At 33.3% G+C, this 24518-nt stretch overlaps 5 protein-coding genes across 5 annotated transcripts; all 5 read left to right on the top strand.

Annotated features, from left to right (window-relative positions):
- The first annotated feature begins 943 nt into the window (after positions 1-943).
- LOC128677490 (uncharacterized) lies at positions 944-2691 on the top strand. Its single transcript, XM_053758383.2, has 2 exons — positions 944-1061; positions 1161-2691. Exons 1-2 carry the CDS (start codon positions 1044-1046, stop codon positions 2502-2504), a joined length of 1362 nt encoding a protein of 453 aa, XP_053614358.1. The 5' UTR covers positions 944-1043; the 3' UTR covers positions 2505-2691.
- A 107-nt stretch (positions 2692-2798) lies between these two features.
- LOC128677492 (probable peptidoglycan muropeptide transporter SLC46) lies at positions 2799-6772 on the top strand. Its single transcript, XM_053758385.1, has 5 exons — positions 2799-4105; positions 4347-4448; positions 4596-4817; positions 5059-5215; positions 5959-6772. Exons 1-5 carry the CDS (start codon positions 3172-3174, stop codon positions 6056-6058), a joined length of 1515 nt encoding a protein of 504 aa, XP_053614360.1. The 5' UTR covers positions 2799-3171; the 3' UTR covers positions 6059-6772.
- Positions 6773-11687: 4915 nt separating this feature from the next.
- On the top strand, positions 11688-12643 carry LOC128677497 (uncharacterized). The gene is made up of 2 exons (XM_053758395.1): positions 11688-11830; positions 12217-12643. Exons 1-2 carry the CDS (start codon positions 11783-11785, stop codon positions 12547-12549), a joined length of 381 nt encoding a protein of 126 aa, XP_053614370.1. The 5' UTR covers positions 11688-11782; the 3' UTR covers positions 12550-12643.
- A 5869-nt stretch (positions 12644-18512) lies between these two features.
- On the top strand, positions 18513-20061 carry LOC128677499 (major prion protein 1-like). Its single transcript, XM_053758397.1, has 2 exons — positions 18513-18652; positions 19574-20061. Exons 1-2 carry the CDS (start codon positions 18644-18646, stop codon positions 19886-19888), a joined length of 324 nt encoding a protein of 107 aa, XP_053614372.1. The 5' UTR covers positions 18513-18643; the 3' UTR covers positions 19889-20061.
- A 1557-nt stretch (positions 20062-21618) lies between these two features.
- LOC128677495 (uncharacterized) lies at positions 21619-24317 on the top strand. The gene is made up of 3 exons (XM_053758394.1): positions 21619-21755; positions 23295-23490; positions 23804-24317. Exons 1-3 carry the CDS (start codon positions 21750-21752, stop codon positions 24145-24147), a joined length of 546 nt encoding a protein of 181 aa, XP_053614369.1. The 5' UTR covers positions 21619-21749; the 3' UTR covers positions 24148-24317.
- The last annotated feature ends 201 nt before the right edge of the window (positions 24318-24518 follow it).

Below are 24518 nucleotides of genomic sequence, written 5' to 3'. Positions count from 1 at the left end.
ACACAATCCAAAACTGAACCTAAGAAATTAAATAAACAAAAAATCGATGAAATGCTCACAGTTTATGACAATACTAAAAAAAGGAAAAGTAATGTTGTTAATTTAGATAATCTTAAAAACATGGATAAAGATGAATTGAAAAAAAAATTGTCATTATCGGGATCTAAGGCAAATGTTTTTAATAAAATGGTTGATGATTACAGGAAGGGAAAACTATCGCTAACTAAGTTAACACAATCCAAAACTGAACCTAAAAAATTTAGCAAGCAAAAAATGGATGAAATGTTGTTAGCTTATGAAAAAACAAAAAATAGCAAAACTAATAAATTGTCATCAAAATTAGATGTATTCAAACCTTATTATTCAGATGTTAAGGACAATCTAAAAGAACTAAAAGATAAAGTAACACGTTCAAAGATGAAACAATAATATTCAGATTCATATTATAAATACAATAATAGCATTTTTGATTATCTATAAGCCTTTTGTTTTAGTGAATCTTATGTTGCTATATGTTATGTTGTACATTTGTAAATTTTTCTAATATGTATGTACATGTATTTTGAATTTGTAAATAATAAAACAATAATATCAATACACATAAAACTCTACCGTAGCTGACAGACAACGCACATTCTCACAGTCTTATTCCACATGTCTGAGGGTCGTGATCATGAGAGACCCATCACTTTATCGCAATTCACTTCAACGATTTTCATTCCCCTTAAAACTGTTTGCAGATTCTTTAATACTATATAACTAATCCTAAAATTGTTATATTAAATTTTATTTACTCGATTATTCATTACTGACAAACACAGTCTATCGTTATTTCTTTTCATATTTTATATATATTATCGAAAATCGTGGAATAGTTTTCTGGGACATGAAAATTCAAATATTAATATACAAGAGTTGAGTGAAGATTTTATTTTAAAATTTCTACAATTTTAAAAATTCTAATATTCTGTCGTTACCTATTCCGAGGAGATTGAATTGTTCTTTTAAATGAAACTACAGCTCATGTATGCTATCAATAAACAATGTTAATGTTCTCATGGGTAAGTTTGAAACACAGAGCCCATATACGAAGTAATATTTTTTGTTTATATACATTTTATTACATAATTAAAATATGTGTATGTTAATGTTATTTACAGCGACGATATTTAATCATATTAAAACTAATTATCTTCTGTGAATCAGCTCCGAAACTTAGTCATCCCCTTTTTGATCCTCTCATGTTCGAATCTAAACAATCTCATATAATTAACAAGTTAATGCCTAAACAAGAAAATGCTAAATTATTTTTACGTAATGAAGATAACCAGAATGCACCAATCAAAAAGCCATGCCATGGATATGATTTCGATGAAAATGATTGCCGAACAGTGAATAATAGAATTATATGTGGCTATAATAAAAATCCTGATAAAGTTAAAAACAAAGAATCATCCGAAGATATTGGTGATGGATGTCGTATACGTGGTGACAGAATCGAGTGTGGATATGTTACTGGCCCATTTCTTAATCCAAGGCGACCACCTGCAAATTACGAAAATGCGGCAAAAGAAAATGAAGATAAAAAAACAGCGCGAAAAAATTATCATCACAGAGCGATACAAAATAATCATTACCAGGAAAGTACACGACAAAATTATTACTACAAAGCAACGCCTGACCGCTATCATTACAAAGCATCTAGAGAAAATATTCGCGTCGAGACAACCCGACAAAAAGATCTTCACATAGCTGAACGAGAAAATGTTCATCACATACTATCACGAGAAAACAATCAAGTCATTCAATTAATGTTATCTCCAACGATACCATCATTGTTGAAAGAAAGAGATACAACAAAAATAAAACAAAAGTCTCTAAATACAAAAGCTGAAGTTTTAAAGTTAAAAACAACTAAAGCTGTATCAGAGTCTAATACATTAAAAATAATGTCAAATACAATAAATGCATCTCTACCTATCACTGAAAAGAATGTGTCATTAACAGATATAATACAAATTTTAAATCCAAAAACAACTTTATTAATAACCACTAAAGCATTTTTAGATACTAACATATTTAAAACTGGAAAAACAAATGCCATTAATGTATCCGTACCGATTACCAACAACCACGTGACATTAACAGATCTAATTTCAACATCTCTAAATACGAAAACTCCTAGTATAGAATTAAAAACAACTAAAGATAAAAATATATCAGAGACTGTAAAATCAAATGTAGTTAATACTTCTGCACTTATAACAAAATTATCTACAGATATATCAATATTTAATACAAACACTATACAACAAAATTCATCACTTGAAAAGAACACAACCACATTAAGTTCAAATATCACAAAGAAAGACAGCTCTACCAATAATGTCACTAAATATAATGTAGAATTGAAAACAACTGCGATTTATCCAGTGACCCGATGCGTTGAAGTTGATGATCGAGTAGTTTGTTATTTTACGTTGCCATTAAAACCAAAATTGTAAATATTTGAAAGGTAAGAAAAGTGATCTATAAGATTATATTTTTCTGTAAATTTCGTAATAGCAGTCTGAATTTATCCCACACACATTTCGGGAATATACTTTTTTCGCCTTTTAGTTTCAGTTTAGTCGAAAGAGTGTATGATACCAGTGTGACCATTGATATTTTTATAATAAAATTGTCGGAAACTGTCGTTCTTTTATTCCGCACGAGACGTCTTCAAGGAATGTGTTCACGTGACCTTTAGTTTAATCTATTTTTAGCATCTTGCCAGTTGTGAGTCTACAAAATGTATACCTATACGTCTCTCTCACTCTCTGTTGTTGCCTGTATACTGTCAAGACTTTTTATCCCTTAATAGTCTCATACCACATCTAGGAATGGAGAATTCTAGAGGCGATTTTAATATTAAATTCTATTTTGATACGTGTGGTCTCCATGCCTCAAATTACAAGATTTCAAAATTTTTGTACTATTATGATTAAAGTTTTGAAATTACGATAAAGATACCTATTTGCCTGCATACCTATAATCTTGACCAAAAACAATCTTAAATTGCAAATATATTGACCTTGACAAACAAGTTTTATCAAATAGCAGTTTAAAATAAGATTATTTAGTATCCGTTGAGATGTTCAGTGCATAGCAAGCCCCGAGTGAATATCTAAAATGAATATTGGTGAAAGTCAATTTGAGCTATCAAATAAAGAAAATGAAGATAGTGAAGAAAAAACGAAGAAAACATTAACATTTCGTGAAAAAATAAACAAACTTTGTAAATTCATCACAGTGGAGCCATTTTTAGCTATATATTTTATTAGCAACTCTTTGAGCTATGTTGCTACGCAAAAATTTATTACAGAAAGAGAGTGCACGGTAGACTTAAATTTTCCAAGCGATATTTGTTACAAAATTGTTGAAGGAATCGATGATAATTCAACATTTTCGAGAAAAGATGAGGTATCCTCAGCTATTGGTGATTTGTATACATGGAAGCAACCATTGGAAAAATTTTTACCAGCCATATTTGTGCTAAATATTGGAGCCTGGAGTGATAGAACAGGAAATAGAAAAGCGATTATTTTAGTCCCGATTATTGGGCAAGTTTTATCAGGTGCTACGTACTTATCAGGAATTTTTCTCCCCAATATGCCGATTTGGATTATTTCATTAACTGATTCTATAGTTTTGACACTTACTGGTGGATTTACAGTTTTGCTCTCAGGTGTTTACAGTTATGTAGCTGATGCCACTGAACCAGAGCAGCGTACGGTTAAAATGGGTGCAATTGGTGTTATATCATCTGTGAGTTCAATAATAGGCCAACTAATAGCTGGCCAATTGACACAGTCTACGGGATATACAGTGCCCATCATCATATCACTAGTATGTAGTATACTTGGAGTTCTGTATACGTATTTAAAAATACACGACATCAATTTGAAAAAAGAGGAAGGTACACTCTTCAATAAAATTGTGAATTTCGTAAATCCAAAAAACTTTTGGGAATCGTTCTCATTATTGGTACTTTCAAGAGGACAGAAGCTTGCACAAATTGTTATGGTTTTGATTGGATACATAGTAATATTGGGACCTCTTTACGGTAAGTTACATTAGTTAAGTTCTTTTAGAAAACTTGGATGTTATATTCGAAGAAATTGTTCAACTGTTTAAGAAATTTCAAGTTATTTGCTAATAGAGAGAATTAACTACTTACTAAGTATGACATTACATTTGTGTCAACAAAATACGTAAATATTTACAATTTGTTTATTGAACGTCAACTTTAATTAATCATCACCATCATTAATTTTCATGTCTCCACTTTATTTATAACCTTTTAGGTTTGACTGCGACGGTCTATAACTATCTCCTAGATCGTTATTCTATGAATGAAGTTGAATACACTCAGTTCGACTCCACTGTGCAAATCATAAACACTATAGGTAAGATAAACAAAATTAATGAATGCCTACAAATACCATCAAAATAAAACTAGAATTCAATACAATAATATCAAACTATATACACAAAAAGGAAAACACATCATGATCAGCGGAGAGACACTTTTTAATATTTTATTATTATTACAGGTACAGCGATAGGAGTCAAACTTTTCACAGATACACTTAAAATCCACGATTGTCTGTTGGGAGTTATTTCAACAGTGTGCAGGACCGCTAGCAATTTCATATACGCTTTTGCTCCAAATCAAATATGGCTTTACACAGGAGCAGTCTCTGACATATTTGGGAACATCGGTGTGATCGTTATCCGATCACTGAGTACCAAAATTGTTGATTCAGGAGATATTGGTAGGATATTACTTTTTATACTTATGTTTAACTCACCTCAAGATTTTTATAGAATACTTACTGTAGATACATGCAATGCAAACACTATACCAGAAATATTTTACCTTACCTTATATCTTTTAAATTTCAAACTCTTGATGTCCGATTAAAGAATCTGCACAAACTGCACATTTGACGGTAATCCCAGTAAAAATATCCTAAAATAATGACACTCTTAAAAACTATAGCTTTGCATTTTTAGGTAAGCTATGTTCGATCATCGCCTTTGTGGACTCATTGATTGGTATCACAGCCATTCCCCTGTACACCCAGGTCTGGGTCAACTACAAAGATCAGTTTGCAGGCGCCGCCTATCTTATGGGATCTATATTAACAATACCAAACTTCATTATAATGCTGTAAGTATCTGCTTATAATTAGGTATATCTTACCTCCTTTTCCTTTCCGAGTGTGTTATTGCTAACACAGATATCAGATTTTATACAAGTCGCCTAAAGGCATCTGACATGACTTAAGACTACTTACCTACAGACATCTAATGGCAAGTAGTCGCATAGATGACATTAGATGTCGGTGAACATAAACCGCCAATCAGTGTCCAAGTTTCATCACGATGTTTTTCTTCACCAGAAAAATGTTGATCGATGAGAACTACTAACATGAGTCAGATTAGTACGCAAACTCATGAAGCAAGAATTCGAACCTGAAATCTTTCGATCACAGACAGATGGTCAAACCATAGGACCACTAACTACTGTTCAACATCACAGTATGTTACCTCTTCCGATTTGATTCTCAGTCACTTCCAAAAACAGTCATTTTTAGATTACACGATCTTGTGTAAAAATCTCAAAACACAAGAAAATTTAGGTATTTTGAAGTCAAGTTCTAATGATACGAAACAAACCCAACATAAATGGAAAGAAGTTACAAACTCAGGCTTAGGTATTAATAGTTACTTGGTACTGTTATACAAAAATACTTACAAATATTTGGAGGCGGCCTGCTATTCGATTTCATTATTTAAATTTCTAGATTTAATTTAAAATATTATCATTTAGTAATTCACTATATATTTTTATATAAGTACATTTGTATAAAGTATACGTTCATTAAATAAATTGTATTTTTCTTTTTTCAGCTTGCTATTATTCATTGACAAGAAACAAAGACGGGATGTCGTTTCTGATCCTGCCTCTAAGGACAAGCAAGCGTATGATAATGAAATAACATCGCTATAATCCGTAGATACAACTAAAAAGTAACTTACTTACAAATTTCGGGTTTGTAGCATGAACATTTCCTAAAACCAACCATGGTTGACTAAGTGCCATATAGCATATAAACAAATTATTGGTTTTTGTATTTGATTACTTTGTTAGAAGCCAAAATTTTAAAAAATCTATCATCCACCATTACATGCACCAAAGCATGCACCATTATTTTAATTCTAGTTGTAAATATTACACAACAGAAGGCCTACCACGAAATATACAAACATGTTCACGTTCCCGACGTCCTGATGCGGTCTCTTTTTCACATATCATGGACGACGTGTAAGAAATGGGAACGTGAACGCAAAGACGTGGATATTATAGAACACGTAGCACGTCATTGCTTTTCATGGTAGCCTCCCAGTGTCCCGGGGCCCGGGGCTATTAGTAGGTAGGTATGTATGTATTATAGTAATAGTACTAGTGTTTTATACGTAGAAGCAATTAGATAGTTTAGTCAACTTTAATTTGCAATACAATAATTTGTATTTTTTATAGGAACATTCTCACTATTTTTTATAGTGTTAATGTTCCCATAAAAAATATTGCGTATAATGACTGACGAGTGATATACTACTCCGAATGAAATACAATAAATTAATTTGAAAATTGTAATTTTCATAAATTCATTTTTTATTCTTTCATTCCACGCTGTTAAAATATTTAAAGGTGTTATTAAAATAATTGTTTTATTTATCATATATTTTACAAAAAACTTAGTTACCAAATACTTAGGAGTCTAAAATATGAAAAATATGTTTTTCTGTCTAGCTAAAATTGTTGCTCAGTAGAATCTGGTTATGGAAATTAATTTAAAGTCCTGTTTAGTTATTATCATGGATGACGCTATATCGGCTATCGGCTATCGGCTATAGAGAATGAAGTTTTGTTGCAGATATTTACAACTAGTGCCTGACCGAAACTATGGGAAATTATGAAATCGCGACTTTTTGCCAAAACCTAATCTTCCGGCTAGTTATAAAAATATTGTTCTTCGTCAGTATAAGAAGTATTTGTAGTATATATTCAAGAATATAAGTTTTAAATGTACGTAATTCTTTGTAAGTAGTTATGTAAGTATTACTAGATGCACCCCGCGGTGTTACGAAGCTACCGAAAAAATTTTAAAAATACTTACGTGTTTATGAACAGTGACGGAAATAGCGTAGTTTAGGAATAATAAGTACTCTTTGTGTTAATTCTAGGTGTCAACTACCTTAAAACCAATTATAAACATCGGCCCCGCCGTTTGAGCGTGTAGAAGTTACAAACATACAAACTTTCACTTTTCTAATATTAATGAAATATATGATAACATTAAAATATTAAATTTTGTGAAATCGCTATCAATTCATAATACTTATAAAACCGTCGCTTCCCGCTGTGTGTCTGTCCTTATGTACTTATTCCTACGTCTCTCTTTCCATTTCCCGTTTCTCGCTACTTATGCCGTCCCGTTCCCGGTACGTGTTCTGTTTTATCCCGTTTTCCGCTACCGCTACGGTACGATTAATGTAATTTCAATGTAATGGAACATGGTTCCAACCGTGCATCCACACCGCAGTTAACTTTTATTGAGCAACACGATGCAACACGGCAACATTAGATAATATTCCTCAACTTTAAGGCGATTAATTGAAAAAAAAATTTATGCGTGTGGTGGATACGTATATAGGATCTTAACGGCATCATTTATTTTTGCAGTGTTATGCCGGCTAGACACTATCGCCGAACTCAGATAGATGCCGACGCAATGTTCTTTGAAAAACCAGCAATGTAAGCCGGATCCGCCAAGTTCGGCGAAGTGATAGTGTGGAGCCGGCATAAGATAGTAGCACAAGTATGTTATGGTAGCACATTTATGCTTAATTTGTTTAATAGTTTCTAGATGGCGTTAGTGGTACATAAAATCAATATACTAGAGCAATGCAAAATGGGGCATGGCTCTAGTATATTGATTTTATTGATTAGATTTTTATTGATTAGAAAACAATGCATCTACAACGCGACTGAGCCATTGCTCAGTCGCGTTGTAGATGCATTGTCTTCTATTACATTATAGATGCATGGTTTTGACACTGACATGTGTTGCGACTTCATACAATATCTGCGTTGTTCTGGAACAGACAACAACGTACGTCAAAAAGACGAAGCGCGACTGAGTAATGGGGCATGGTCCTATACTAATACATACATATTAAATCGAATAAAAATAAGTTTAACAACTAAAAAATTGCCTAACACACTAAAAAGTTCTAAAAGTTATTTTTAAATCGAATTAATTTTAAAATATATTTTAAATATATAGGTAATATGCCTATATATTACTTTTTTAAACAGCAATAATATAGTACAATATACGACAATAAGTTAACTTAAGTAGGTTATAGATTAACTAAAAAGAAAATCCAGACTTAGGTAGCTTTACTTTACTAATTATAAAAAACTGATTTCGTTTACTTAATTAATATGACTATTATAATTTATTTGAATAAAAATAGTTATAAACAATTTTAATGAAACATCATTAAGTGTAATGTGCAGAATATAAAATATTTAAATCAAGGTTTTGTAAACCGTTCAATTCCTTTATTACATATGTATTATTTAGTCAATAATAATTATAACAAAGGCATATGAGGCAGTGCGACTAACAATTGTGAATCACAAGCACCACCTATTTAAAAATTACTAGCTGTTGCCCGCTGCTCCATGTGCGATAAATATTTAACCCCGGGCATAGTGGTTTAGCTTTCACAGCGATCACCTATGGATATTTTTAAAATATTATTTAGCATTATATTTTTTATGCAACTGAAAGCATCATGAATTTTAGGAACTTCATTTTCTCTTTATGTGTAACTCAGTAACACTTAGATAAGCTAAACAAGTCAAATGGGAAACTGTTTTCTAAATGTCAAATTTATACGTATGACAGTGATGTCGTCGTAAGACCTGATTTATTTCGGAGTAAAAAAGCAGTCCTAGGCCTGTATATTTTTGTGAAATCGAAATCTATCTTATATAAAAGCGAAAAACATTCACTCACTCACGTATCACGAAATCTCGAAAACTACTGAGCCCATGAAGATGAAATTTTGGCAGGAAGGTAGATTGTGACTAGGAGACATTCGCTAAGAAAGGATATTTCGAAATTCCATTCATAAGGTGGTGCAATAGGGGTTGCCAATTTATATGAAACTTCGTCATTTTTGAAGTGAAAAACATGAATTTTTTTATTTAAATTTGTAGTTAATAATAAATAATAATGCATTAATTCGATTTGGAAATTACATCCCCATAGAGGTGAAATAAGGGTTACAAGTTTATATGAAAAATCGTCATTTATGAAGTAGACACATGAAATTTTAATTTAAATTTGTAAATGGTAAAAAATAATAATGCATTAATTATATTTTAAAAATGACATCTCTATAGGGGTGATATAGGGATTGCAAATTTGTATGAAACTTTGTCATTTTTAAGTGAAAACATGAAATTTTTTATTTAAATTTGTAGTTGATAAAAAATAATAATGCATTTATTATATTTTGAAAATTACATCCCTATTGGGGTTAACTAGGGGTTGCAAGTTTGTATGAAACATCGTCATTGATGAAGTAAGACACATGAAACTTTTAATTTAAATTTGTAATTGGTAAAACATAATAATGCATTAATTAGATTTAGAAAACTGCATCTCTAAGGGAATGATGTAGGGGTGGAAATTTATGTGAAACTTTATTCTTTTTGAAGAGAGGTCCATGAAATGTTCGGTACGCGTTACGGGAAGCGGGAGCGGGAGCGGGAGCGGGAGCGGAATGGGGCATGTTGCGGGAAACGACATGGGACAATTTGCAGGAAACTGGACAGTACAAGTTTCGGAACGAGAGACGTAGCGGAAATCGTAGGAAACGGGGAATTGAACTAAAGATGACAAGAAATACGAATTTGAATCATAGTAATAAATAAATTTGATAAGTCTTAGAATAGGCGATAAAAGAATAACTGAAATTTTACTTTGACTCCTTTTAAGAAATGAAGTACACGCGTGCGAAGCCGCGGAAAAAAGCTAGTGAATTAATAAAATTGACATACTAAAGTAACATTAAATTACCATTTAATTAATTGTAACCTTAAAAATACGCAACGTTTTCCACAAAAATGTGAATTTTACTTCATAATGACGACCTACCGTCTAAGTTACTAATAATAGTCTATGTTTTAGCAAGGATTTATATCCAAATCTTCGATTTTTACACCTCAACAGAATATTCTCAACAGGCTAAACAACTTTTGTTAGGGCGTCATTTCTATATTTCCTATAGTTTAGCTTTATAGGAAATATAGAATAATGACGACTTAACAAAAATTGTTCAGTCTGAGGAGCATTTTCTGTTGAGGTGTAAAAATCGAAGATCTAGAACACCTGACGCAGACCCGTGATGGTCCAGCTAAACTATAGGAAATAAAGGAATGACGCCTTCACAAAAGTTGTTCAGCCTAATGAGCATTTCCTGTTGAAGTATAAAGATTTAATTGGAGCAAAGATTCTAACTGGGACTGGTGCCGGTGAAACTGTACTTATCCCGCGTATACCGCTTATTGCGACTTTATGTGGCTTTCTCCAGGGTGAGTAACTCTTCAGGTCTTTTTATATTGGCGTCCGACGGAAAGACCCTCAATAAAGTGTATAAAGATTTTTTTAAATATGTCTAACAATTTTGACTCCTTATCAAAAATTCTTCCGTACGCGAACGAAGTCGCAGCCATCAGTTAGTACACTGAGAAAAAACTGCCAATAATTTTTTATTTTATAAGAGGCAAAATACGGAATATTTATAAAATGGTCCATAATTGTCAGTCATTTTAAATAATTAATTTTGACTTCAAATTATTCTAAGGCGCAGAAAATAAAAACGTAAAAAATTTAAATTGTAGATCACACCCAAAGAAATCCAAAGGTCGCTTGTACCTGGTCATAATATTCGAAACATAATTTTAACCCATTAATTTGACAAAAAAAAACGTTCTTTAATGACTGGTAAAGTGGGATTGATAATTAGTTATATAATCTGAAATTCCTCTTATTTCACTATGCAACTTCATTAACATTAACATTCATTTATTAGAATTTATTATATTGCTTGTATAGACATACAAAAGAGATTATTATGTGTACGAGCTGTGCTACGCTTCTTCACTTGATATGGGTTTCTAGATATACTACTATACTTAGGATATCTTCGTATAAATAATTATCAAATCGGACCAGTAGTTACAAAAATTAGCGCATTATAACGCAAGTATGCTGCTTAGATTTATTTTGTTAGCACTTAAATAATATCTATAAGTGAATAGAAATATTGCTTAGTTTATTTTAGCTGTATTCATAAGGAATGTATAATCTTGTAATAAAATATCAGGATCTGATTATAAGATTATACTTACCTATCGTATATGTATCTATAATGATATTTGTACACAGCATCCCAAAATTCCCACTTTTGCATAATGTTTAAATACGAATACCAAGTCCATATGTATGTATAAGGTCATAACATACAATCTATAATTTTTATGTGTTATGATACCTATAACAAAAAACCAGCATTGAGACTCAGCGGTTATTTACCTTTGCGGCTATGGTTTGCAAAAAAATGTATAATCACGTATAAATAGTTGGCGAAGATGGGCCAAATCGCACACTACTACTCAGGAATCTCCGCAATGAACACCGTGAGTACAAACTTATTGACTATTTAAAAAAACAAGAACGAGTTTTATATATTTTTTAATAATCTGTGTCATGTCAGTATGGCCATTCAACGATACTTAAGCCAACATTTGCGATTACGTTCCTAATATTTTTATTTCCTAACGTAATTATTTATGAGAGTCGTATTAGATAGGTTTTTTATTTCCTTGCCCGGAACCTTTGGCCGGATTGCTCCTCCGATTCTGGGACCATTTACCAAATATGTAGTGACATTTATTTAGAATCATAATTTAGTTAACAGAAATCTGGGAAAAATTCTAAGTTCAGGCAAACAATATAGCGAGAGGTATTAACAAAATTGTAAGCTATATTCCTCTGTAGACTTCAACTAATTTATCTTTTGCAGATCGGTAGCCTATGCCTTTTGGTATGCGCCTGCTTGGCGTTCGCCACAGCACTGCCGGTCGAGCAAGCGGTGCCCGTCGTTGTTGCTGAAGAGACCCTGGAGCCCCAGGAGTCCGCCTGGGGAGGCTACGGCGGATACGGCGGATACGGCGGCGGTTTTGGCGGATATCGGAGATACGGTGGATTCGGCGGCGGCGGCGCTATCGGATTTGTCAAATTCGGAGGATTTGGTGGAGGATACGGGCGTGGTTTCGGGGGTGGGTTTGGTGGCTTCCGGGGTGGATATGGTGGCTTTGGGGGCGGATATGGAGGAGGATATGGATTCTATGGTTGAACGAGAAAACGCTTAACCTCTGTCATCTTAAGTCTGTGATCAGTATGTTTAAAATAAGATAAGTAATTTCAATAAAGTTTTAAAGTAAGTAGTATCTGAGTGTTTTTTATCGCCCCTCATCTGATACAAGTAGAGTAGTTACTAGTTAAATATAATCTACCTTAAAATGTAGTTTTGCTTAAATTAATAAGACAAACGTAGCCTTGGCGTCATAGTTTAATTACTTGTGATAATGAAAAATAAACTAAACTGACCAAATAAAGCACGTAAATTACGGAAAATACTCAAACATGGTCCACTTGTGTCACGGCCCTCAAGGGCAAACGTTTTCTCGCCACAAAGAGTGACTGCAACGCATGCATACTGATTAATCATGCAGTGCCCAATGCGCTCTTCACATCCTGGTTCAATTCCCTGGCGAACTACTGTTTGTTTAGTGCTCGGAAATTTTGAATAAATATGATGGTCAGTTAGCATTACACGTGGTAGCATTTTCGTCAATTTGGCACTTATGAATCATCAAAGTAGTTGCTCAAAATATTGACTGATAATTAAATGTCATTTATGGCATGATGTTGATTTCCAAAATTCTGCTTTACTCATGTTGTTAAATTTTATACAGTCTCTATTGATTTGGAATATCTTTTAACTACACATGGGATCTAGCACGCGCTAATACCTATTTCAAAAACGATTTGATAATTAATACTCTATTAGGAATTAACTGTTAACGTTTTACTCGAATTTGGATTATCTTTAATATGTTATTGTGAAGTAGACAATGCATTCGTATATAGAAACTCGAATACTTACATAAAATATTTTAAACCATTTTGCCATTTGTCATTGACACAAACAGGATAACATGATATTATTGATTATGTAAATAACGCATGTTGACGAAAACCGGGGTTTTTTATGGTTCCGTAGTCCTACAGATAAGTCTTTCCATCATTTAACACTTGGAAATTATATTAAATGACCTAAATCAAAATAGGTAGTCTATAGTTACATACATACGTGTTTGTTGCGTTTTTAGATGTTACATTTTCTCTATATTGTCAGAAAAATATGAAACTGATAAAAAATCTATTTAACAAATTACCTTGAAAATTATTTACAAGGATTGTATCGGATTTTATAGGTGCAATTAAAATTGCAGTAATTCTGCCTTATGTATTTATTACAATTTCCGATTAATTTTAAGTTTATACACAGCAGCAGCTCTTGTAAAGGTTTTCTCCAACTATCATATAATAAAACTTAAATTGACTACACATATAAATGCGACAATATTTTTTTATTACATAGTACAAATCGGAGTGACGTTACTATTTCAGAGTCGAGACGCATTCCCAATATACCTGCTTTAATCAGAAATAAGAAAAATAAAGAATAGTAAATGTCCTTATTAACAAAATTGATCAATCAAAGTGTACCTGTGTATTTGAATTTAAATATGCTTTTTACATTTTACACGGTAAGACAGACTATTAAAATCAACTGAATTTGGTAAAAAAATATTAAAACATATAATATATAATAAAAATATAAGAAAATATTAACAAATACTTTAATTTTAGAGTTCTTGTACGTTAAAATGTAACTATGATCGTTGTCCGTCTGTCTATCAACATAATTTGAGAGTATGCAAACCTTTAAGGTACCTCGGGTTGACAATGCCATGAAATTTAGCAAGAAGCAATATCCTTCAGCCGATGCTTTCAGTACATTTAAAACTAGATCTGTCGTAAGTATGTATAACAAAAAATATAAATTTTACAGAACCTTCGGTGTGCAAGTCCACCTCGCACATGACTGGTTTTTTGTTTTTCTCTACATGTAGAGACGAGTCTAATTAAAGGTGTACTTTAAGATATCGTTTATAGGAAAGGTAAACTTATGTATACACATAGATATCCAAATTGTAGAGTAATCATGGCGGCGAATGCTGCGATAGTTAATGAAATGAGAATGCGTGTAGAGTAGAATATATTTTTTGCAAAAGGGGGATTTTAGTCGTCGGTTAAAAAAAAATAATTATATTTTTTCAAGGTATACATGTATACTCTAATACAAAACTTAAATTAAACACGAAATAGGTTTTAAAACTGTATTTGGATTATTAAGTTTTCATGTATTTGATTTTTTATACATTTATTATGCGTTCACTTGGAGGTTGTACTAGCATTGTGTTGGTATATATAGGTTTTAACTGCGATCTTCAAATCATAAGCATTGCAGTACCTACTGACAACACAATGAAAACTGTAAGTAGATCATATTCATATCCTTATTATATCTATTAAATAGAGGACATTTAAAAATATAGAATCGCTATTGCGAGTCACACACATATATCGTTCTAAGTATCAGATGTCCAATTTTTCCCACAATTTTTTATAAATGTGAAAGCTGAAATATTTACTCGATTACACAAAAGTGTATTCGATTACCTGAAGCGGATTAACAATATTGGCGAAATTGTACTCTTAAGTCGAAAGACGTATTTTTAACCGATTGCAAAAAAGAAAAAGTTTCTCAATTCTCCATCGGTCCGGAGCCCTGAGTCCCAGCTAATACGAACAGTCCGTCAATCAAAGAGTAAAAAAAGTCCAGAACTAGATCAACCGCAAAAGGATTTTGATTTTTAGTGCAAAATAAATTTAAATTCGGATTATCAGAGTTTTATGTGGTAAGTAGTCGTCGCTTGATACTGAAATAAATATTTTTCATTGAACACTGAGTCTACGTCACAAAATCAATTTTAATTTCAGCGTGGGGGGATGAAGCCACGAACCGAAGTTTATTATGGTAACTAATTCATGACAAGTCTCCCACATAATGTGCAAATCGCATTGGGTAGTGGGGAAGCCCCTGTACTTACTCGTCTTGATTGGAACCGGTCCGGTTCACAGTGTCTTTGGGACTCGAGTAGATACTCTGTAATACTTGTGAGGTTGTTCATCTTTAGAAAAACTGCACAATCACTGTAAATTAAAAATCACATTGTTTCGTTTGTAAATAATGCAATAAAGAAATCATCTAGATAGATGGATTCTTTATTCCACCATATATTCAAATATAAATGAGCATAAAAGGGAACTTATAGCAAAAGCAATTTCTTTCAGGATATACTAACATACGAACTTATTCATACTTAATTTTGATAACTACTTTGTAATTTTCCAGACTTTGATCTTCTGTCTGCTCGTTTGCGTCTTGGCCTTTGCCTCAGCCGTTCCTGGTGGCTGGGGATGGGGTTACGGCAAACCGGCCTACGGACTCGGCTACGGATACGGCTGGGGCGGACTCGGCCGCGGCTGGGGCGGTTGGGGCGGATACTACGGCAAAGGCTGGGGCGGCTACGGAAAAGAGTGGGGCGGATACGCCTGGTAACTGAACGAGAACTGTTTATTAAAACCAGATTATGGCCTGTGATTGAACTGTGATTAAAATATATTCGTATATATTAACCATGATATTATCTATCGTTGTAATTTCCACATAACCTTAGGAATCCTATAACAGCTATTATTCTTCCTTGAACATCTAATCTAAGTACAGTATCTGTCAAATAAGAACCTACTCAAAAGTATGAGTACAATCTTTATTTGTGTAGATATGTTTATACTGATAATAAACTTCTTCCAAAAAATTAACAGCGATGTATATAATTAATTATCTATATAACTAAATGTTTCCCGGGGCTTCGCTTTCGTGGGAATTTTTAAATTTAATATAGCCTATAGCAATCTTGAATAATGTACCTTTCTAATGGTGAAAGAATTTTTGAAATCTGTTGGGTAGTTTCGGAGATTACCCTCCTAAAACATACAAACTCATAAATTGCAATTTACTGTATGCAACATGATGAAAAAATGGCTCATGTGTATTACTTCATCAACTACACATACATTCAACAAATATGACTATACTTTCTGATTTTCAGGGCTCTGAATTAAGTTCTGGACATAATAGGTACATTTTAACTTTAGTGAAAATAACTTTATAAATAAATGTATTAAAATTGGTTAAAATAAAACTTAAATTTATATGTTACTTGTTTAATGTACGGTGTCAAGGATACTTCATACTGCACTCAAAAATGATTGGTAGTTTAAAGGAAATTAAACGTCGCAGTTACTACTTTACCTGTCATTAAATTTTGCAATATCCACGAGAAAATATCAAACGTACACATACATGTACCTTATAAACTAATACCTATAGAAAAATATCACTATGTAAAAACTCAATACGTATGACGACAAAGCGAATGGGTCATGACTGCATAGAAAAACTAAACTCGCGTAAGTATGTAACTGAACATATTTTAATACGTAACGTATTTTTTCTATGAGAAAAGAGTGAGGATTTCCCAGACGCGGTCAACGAACCTTAACGTGGCGATAGAGATCACACTAGACGCTATAGACTGAATAATCTGAACCTAACTAAGATTAGTCTAAAAGCCAATGCTTGCTTGTAGTATAACTCTAACTTCAGCTTCGTATGATGAAACTTTTAACGTTGCGCTAAGTCGTCATCCGTCACGCAGCTCGACGTCCGTTGACGGATCAATACAGAACAACGTTGAAATTTATGGGGTTTCGACGTACATCAACGCAATTCAGTATCAAAACCACCAACGGAGCACGACTGAGCAATGGAGCCTCGCTCTTATCAAGTCTATGTGACTTCATGCCTTGACTTTACCTAGAAATTATAATAATATGATGTTTACCATAAAAACAATTATAATAATGCTTTTGGATGTATAAGAAAAAAAAATGGTATATGCCTTGAAACAACAATCTTCAATCTCGGAGAAAAATCGTTCCGTATCTTATATCTATATGCAAATTATTGGCGCGATAAAGGAAAATAATGGTTAAACATGTTTTTATATCTGTGGGTTAAACATTAGATGATCATAAATTCTGGTCTACAAAGTATTTATCTACGCCCGCTAGGTGGTACGTTACTATTCCAACGACGGATAACCGCAGCACGTGAAACGAATTATTTAGAGATAGGTAAGCAAGTACGGTACTTATAAGTCTCTTTGAGATACATTTAAGGGGTCGCCCATTAATCACATGTTGTTTTTTAGAATTTTTAATCCCAACTTCGTAATACGTGATGAGGTTTAAGGCTAACACTCCCTCACCCAAAATCACATGTTTTTAATAATAATATGTATAAGTATACGTAGGAATAATAAGATCAATACGCACTTTACGCCGCTTTTACAAATTGCGCGTTTAACGAAAATCTGAAAAAGACGAAAAAATACACGTATTACGACCATACTCCCCCTAGTGTTATTTCGTGATTTTCGCTTGGTTCAGTTCCCTTTCAAGCCTCACGTGATTAATAGACGATATGGTAAGCGATAAATAAATTAGGTTTAAAAATATTTCCGTGCTATATTATATATTGTTATGTTTATAATGTGTTATAATATAAAGTGTACTTAATTAAAAAACAGAAATCATCATCATCATAGACAAAAGAAATATATATAATCATCATCCGTATGTGGGGGTACAGCATGTCAGCCTTCACCACCTCTCCTTTTCTGATGCTGTTAGGTATATTTTTCTTTGCCATATCCAGCTTGCCGAACGCACTCCATCCAAAAAAATGCAATATTTACGTTCTCCGCATGCAACTTGAAACACCATTGTTCTACCACAGTTTTTCCTGTATTTTCCTGTTTCCATTAAATTTTTGAATAATTTTTCTCATCTCTTTACTAAACTGGTCAGGTATATTGTATCTTAAACGCCTTACCGGTTATTGAAGCTTGTATACTCCGCGATATATATAAGTGAACATTTTTGAAACTTACAAAAATGTTGACTTATACCTATATCTGTATCTGATGTAAGTTAATTCGATAACACAAAATGTAGACTGCACATAGTAGCACTAAATGAAACGTTTTTATGTTGTAGACTGTACAATTAACTCTTAGTCATATCAAAAGGGAGGTGCTTTTGACCTTAACGACCTAAGACGAGTTGCCCTGTGTATATAAGTCTCTTGAGGTGGACATCACCAACACTGCAACAGAGTAAACGCAACAATGAACACTGTAAGTGACATATATTTTTATATTAAGTAGTGAATCGGTTAATATATACCCATTATTTTTATATACTTAGATACACTTTTATTGCTAGTAAAATATAAACATAATTCAAAATATAAAATAATATATATTTATTTTAAATTATTTTTATATTTATTACCAATTTTTGGCTTACGTAAAAAAAGTTATCAAAAAAATACACAAGTTATGAATTAGGTATTAGAATTAAAAAAAAAATAAGATCAATTTTCTAAGATGTACCTGTGGAATGCACATTTGAAAATCGATCTCTTCTCTCACATTTATTGGACTTACTTAGAACAAAAATCAAGTTGTTGGTATATAGGCTAACTGTTATAGCTAGAGTTCTAGACATAGGTACAATTGCAATTTTCGCACATTGTTTTAATCATGTAGGTTTAGAGACGTTTATTGAATTTATTGTATGAAAACGTAGTACAATTGATTTTAATGCAACATACAAAGGCATGTTGCATTAAAATCAATTAAAACCACCTTTATTCACAAAATCTCAAATATCTTGGAAACAAGAATCTGTCCAGTGAACTTTAACGAAAGTCTATATAGTAAGCTTAGTCAGTGTCGTCTATAGTTCAATTCACATATACCTTACAAGTTTTACCTTTAGAAGTCATAATTTAGGGCTTCATGCAATTCTTATCTTTTCAAAAAGGATAATTTCCCTCCAAAACGATCGGTCTACTTTCCCGTTTGGTCTATTTTGAACTAGTCTGTTTTCCCAAACAGTACATTTTTTTCCCAATCAATTTTTCAATTTTTTTCCTCATCAGTCCATTTGGATAGAAAATCAGAAATTATAATTTCTGTTTTCAAAAAATCAAAAATTTAAGATGCTCATCTAAGTGATGTCTTTCTCCTTTTAACATAACTACTTTTTTGCAGTTCATTTTCTTCGGCGTGTTGGCTTCCGTCGCCATGGCATACGGCGCCAGTCTTCCCGCTCCTGACGTACAGCATCAACTCCAGGCTGCTAGTGTCCCAGAGCAAGCAGTCGGAGAATTAGAGCCGCAGGAGTCCAGAGGATGGGGCCATAGTGGAGGAGGCTGGGGCCACCACGGTGGAGGAGGCTGGGGCCACCACGGTGGAGGAGGCTGGGGCCACCACGGTGGAGGAGGCTGGGGCCACCACGGGGGAGGAGGTTGGGGCCACCACGGGGGAGGAGGCTGGGGCCACGGAGGAGGTTGGCACCATGGTTAAACGTTTAATAAGTCAATGAATTAATGTTATTTAACAAATCAATCTGTGGGCCTTAGATGTAACAAACAACTAAGTATAAGTATGTACTTTAAAATAAAATGTATTTTTAAATTTATTTTCTTATTAATTTCAGTTAGGTACTTACTTAACTATTATAAATAATGTTATTGTCGTGACAGTAGTATTATTTACAATACAAATCGGACATCCCTTTGAGTTTAAAGATACAGGAATCCTAGGAGTCTCACAATAGGTAGATACTCCACAGAGCAAAGCTAATGATAGATTTATTTCTGTTAGGACTTGGCATAAATAGATAGATGTCAGTCTTATCTAATGCTATAAAACATAAATCAATGCAAATCTAAGTATCTAACTATAGCCATTGCAGTTAAATTAACTTCAATGGCTATAGTCAGATACTTGATACATATTTATGTACTAAATTAACTATATATTCTTACCACTAGATGGGTAAGTTCTCAAGGTACGAAAGAACTTCGTATACATCATACATTTTTTTCATAAAAATGGAAAGGATGATCGTTTTTGGTGGCTATTATCCATTACTACGTATACTCGTATCTTGGTTGGCGCCGTCGAACCAATGTTTAGGGCTAGGGAACCTTGATTAATTACTGTGGTATATATGCAAATCCTATGTGGAGGGAATGTTACAAACATAGGTACTCATAAGTAGTATAATAACATTCTATTTAATTTATGGATAAAACTAAGCTAGTTTTATCCATACGATAAGATTTTTTTTCGGAATCTTCAACTAATAATTTTATGTATGCTGAATTTCAATAACATATGTTGATATAGTATACCAATTTGACTCAAGTTTTGAAGTTTCAATCTGCATATAGACTTCTAGACTGTTTCCGCTGAAGGAAAACATCGTGAGGAACCTCCACACCGGTTGGCAGTTTAAGTTAGTGCAGCTAGTGTTTATGCGGCTACTTGCCACTAGATATCGATAGGTAGTCGTAAAAGTCGTGTCAGATGCCGTGTAAAATCTGACATCAGTTTTAGCAAAAAAAATTACATTACAAGTCGAAACAAAATTGCAAACGGGCGAAACACCATCCAATATTTTACCTTTTAAGCATGTAAATATTTTTCTAAGTAATACTATGGCACTACCATTGGAAATCTTATGTTGACAAATGAATATTTCGTTGTGTTTATCAAGAAACCACAGACTGAATAATACAAGTCAAGTGACTCATTAAAATTTAAGATTGTATGTTTTATTACACAGGGTGTTACAAAATACCTCTCTATGTATTAGCATAAAATATCTACTTAAGGTACCTAATGTTACCACTTCATATATATAGGTACTAGCCCGCGGCTTCGCGCTCGTAAATTTCCCACGGTAACAGTTCAATTCCTCAATCTACATGTACTTATACAAAATTTCAGAAGATTGGTTGAGTAGATAGAGCTTGAAGAGGTAACAAACAAATTTACTTTCACAGTCATGTATAATATTAGTTAGTATTTTGTAACACGCTATATAACATCGAGATTATTACCTAATAAATAGTTCATAGAATTATGAGCAGTGTTTCATGTTTACTAGAAATTTATATCAATTACTATGTAAATGATGTGCCCATGACTACGTTGATGATATTAGCTTAATAAACTTAGGAGACATAAAGCGGTCGTTCACTTTTAAATAAGTGGGACGGGAGCAGGCGACCTTGCCGGCGATAGCGATAGGGCTTCATATGAAAGGCTTTCACTCCTACCGTTACATAACCCATGCACTGGTCATGACCGTGTCAGTGCAGTGCACGCGGTCAAACGGATTACCTAACTCGAGGTTTTTGTGGTGCAGTTCGTCGATATGTTTGTAAGTTAATTTTTGTCATTTATTTTAAAGACAAAGCATTTATTACATACACACTTTCACACGCACTTTTTCAAGTGATCATTTAAATTTAATTATCAAAGCTACAAAAAAAATGCCGAAAGACTCATTATTATATTTTAAATAAACCTAATAGGGGCAATTTAAACAATTTTGGTATGTTTGAAGGTTTTATCAAGTCAAAACGTATACAGAAACATAAGACTGTGATCAAGTGCTGATAAAAAAATTATTATTTTGAAATAATGATCGACCAAACGGAATTCTTAAGTACCTAACTATAAGTACCTATATCCACCCTTTCACGAGTTGACAGTCAGGGGAGGTAGGTACCTATTTTAGAACTACCTAAGTATCATAGAAAAGTATTACTTAGTTATTGAAATATTTTCTCGATGAGGCAAACTGCATAGCAAATAGTTTCCTTGGTATAAAACTTAGATAAATAAAACTTCGTAGTAAAATAAGCAACATTTCATATCAAATAATAATTAATGCTTCATCATGTCCTGTCATGTACGTAGGTAGTTTGTTGTTTGCTGCTTCGTGAATCCTTTGCCATTTTGATAAATCATCACATTCAAAGCATAGATGTTGATGATTTCATAATAATTTGTAATAGATGATTGAACATTCATCTATTTTCCTTGTAGCATTTACCTACTTATAAGCAAACCTCATCATGTAGGTTTGACTTGTTTTATTTGATAAATATTTACATTTGCGTTTCAGTTTGGATCGTATCACGGCCGTAATACATAAGTTAGCTCAGTTTAGAACATTAAAAACAACTAAATGAAAACTTTAAGAAACCTCCGGTTCCGAACTTTTTGACATCCTCTCATCTGCAAGAAAAGAGTAGACGGTGTCCAAACGGCTATACACACATTTTCCAGGCATAGCTATAATACTTTGTAACGCAGCTACGCTTTGTTTGGAATCTCTTTGGGTGTATTTCGCCTGTGCTGGCATATTTGGATCTACTGTCATAAATTTTCAAATTCTAAATCCGCTCGAACACTTTGACGCGAAAAAATTACGATCAAGCTAGCGAGGCAAGAGGGTGGCCGTGATAAATTTATAAACATTAAATAAAATAATAAGAACAGACCCAATAAGGGTCTTACCTTAAGTTTTATAATAAACTTACTTTACTGCCTAGTGCCTATTTACTATCCAACCCACGATAAAACCCCGGCAACTTAACTTCGCTCTAGGTTAAACTCTAAAAAAAAAATAGATCAAAATCAGCAGTTTGGCTTGACTGCTACGATGACACGGACCACCAATAAAGTCCCACCAGTCTCATACATACCTGTTAGTTTCGTTCTCAGACACGTTAAACTTATAACTCCTTTCCTTGTCGTTGGGGTTTAAAAAAGAGTACGTTCGAAATCGTTTACTTGAACATATATATTTTTTTACTTTGTAGTGTACGAAAGTTATAACAGTAACTAGTAAGTAGTTGGGGTTACGTACACGTCTTAGGAACATTCAGTCTGAACCATATATTTTCCCTAGGCCAGATTGGAATGGTTCTCCATATCTGTATTGGTGTGCTGCGTGCAGAGCGCGGTACTGGACCCCGCGCTGTACCTGTCGCCGAGCCCACCCATGTCTCCCACCAGTGATGACCTGTCTCCAGGGGACCTGTGGACACAGTCCTTCGCTTCCAGGAGAGAACGCGACGCGGAAAACTTCGTTCTTCCAGAACTAGGTGAAATTAAAATCAAACGCAATGATTTATCTCATCTCGTTTGTTTATATTTAAGTTAACTAATATTGCCTGAAAAATATAGTGAATTGTTAGTGGTTATCATACAAAATTAATACAAGATACCATTCGAGTTTTTTAACTACTCCATACCTTTTATTACGATAATGGTTGGTTTAAAGCAGGTTCATTTCAGGCATACTGCTTAATCGTTTGCCCACCAGGTATGCTATAATAAAATCCTTATCTCAGGTCTTCTATGGTGAGAACTAAATCATATTTATTTTGCTACAATATTTTTTCTTATAATTTTCAGAAGCTGCAACGGAACCAAAAGAACTAACTGGAAAAGCGAAATCATTCTGGCCAGCCTTGCGGTCACCTGACTACACCCTGCGGGGTATCCACATTCCCCTCACATTCAGTATATCTGGCAGATACGGAAATGGCTTTGGCACTGGAGTTATTGGCAGCAGTTATGCAAGTGTATCGAGTGATGACACGAACATATTTGGGAATTATGGGAAGTCTGCCCTAGCAGGCAGTAGCTATGGAAATTACGGAGCGGGCTACCCTGGAATTAGGGTGTTCGGAGGTGCTGCGAAAACTGGATGGAGCGGATGGGGTAATGGCAAATGGGGGCACTATGGTAAGGGGTAAATATTTCTTTTGCCTATAATTATTATAAATTAAGTAAGTACATAGAATAAGTCTTCCTCTTGATCTCTACAGCTTACTCGTACGTAGGTATGTAATGTAAAGCATAGGTACACCTATTTCTTACAAGAAGTTCTACCTCAGTTTTTATCTTCTTCTATATTTTAGCATTTATAAGTAGTAACTTAGTTTTTAATACAAAATAAATAATTTGTGTTAAGATATTAATTTAGTCTTGTTTTATTACAACGAATAGATCCCAATATATTAACCATGAAATATAAGTACCATATATGTAAACATAGATCCAAGAATCAGTTAGTTTTATTACCCTCTGTTAGTTTTATTACATAATGCAGCAGTAATGCTATTAA

The sequence above is a fragment of the Plodia interpunctella genome, chromosome 18, assembly GCF_027563975.2.
Source record: "Plodia interpunctella isolate USDA-ARS_2022_Savannah chromosome 18, ilPloInte3.2, whole genome shotgun sequence".
In the NCBI taxonomy this organism is placed as follows: Eukaryota; Metazoa; Arthropoda; class Insecta; order Lepidoptera; family Pyralidae; genus Plodia; species Plodia interpunctella.
This window is presented reverse-complemented; position numbering and strand designations above follow the sequence as displayed.

What these genes read in the sequence shown, in the direction of transcription:
- LOC128677495 (XM_053758394.1), top strand. An exon ending in CTTCGTTCTTCCAGAACTAG is followed by an intron (nt 23,491 to 23,803) that starts GTGAAATTAAAA and finishes TATAATTTTCAG; the next exon opens with AAGCTGCAACGGAACCAAAA.
- LOC128677492 (XM_053758385.1), top strand. Translation starts at nt 3,172, where the DNA reads ATGAATATTGGTGAAAGTCAATTTGAGCTATCAAATAAAGAAAATGAA. An exon ending in AATATTGGGACCTCTTTACG is followed by an intron (nt 4,106 to 4,346) that starts GTAAGTTACATT and finishes ATAACCTTTTAG; the next exon opens with GTTTGACTGCGACGGTCTAT. An exon ending in TGTTGATTCAGGAGATATTG is followed by an intron (nt 4,818 to 5,058) that starts GTAGGATATTAC and finishes TTGCATTTTTAG; the next exon opens with GTAAGCTATGTTCGATCATC.
- LOC128677497 (XM_053758395.1), top strand. Translation starts at nt 11,783, where the DNA reads ATGGGCCAAATCGCACACTACTACTCAGGAATCTCCGCAATGAACACC. An exon ending in GAATCTCCGCAATGAACACC is followed by an intron (nt 11,831 to 12,216) that starts GTGAGTACAAAC and finishes TATCTTTTGCAG; the next exon opens with ATCGGTAGCCTATGCCTTTT.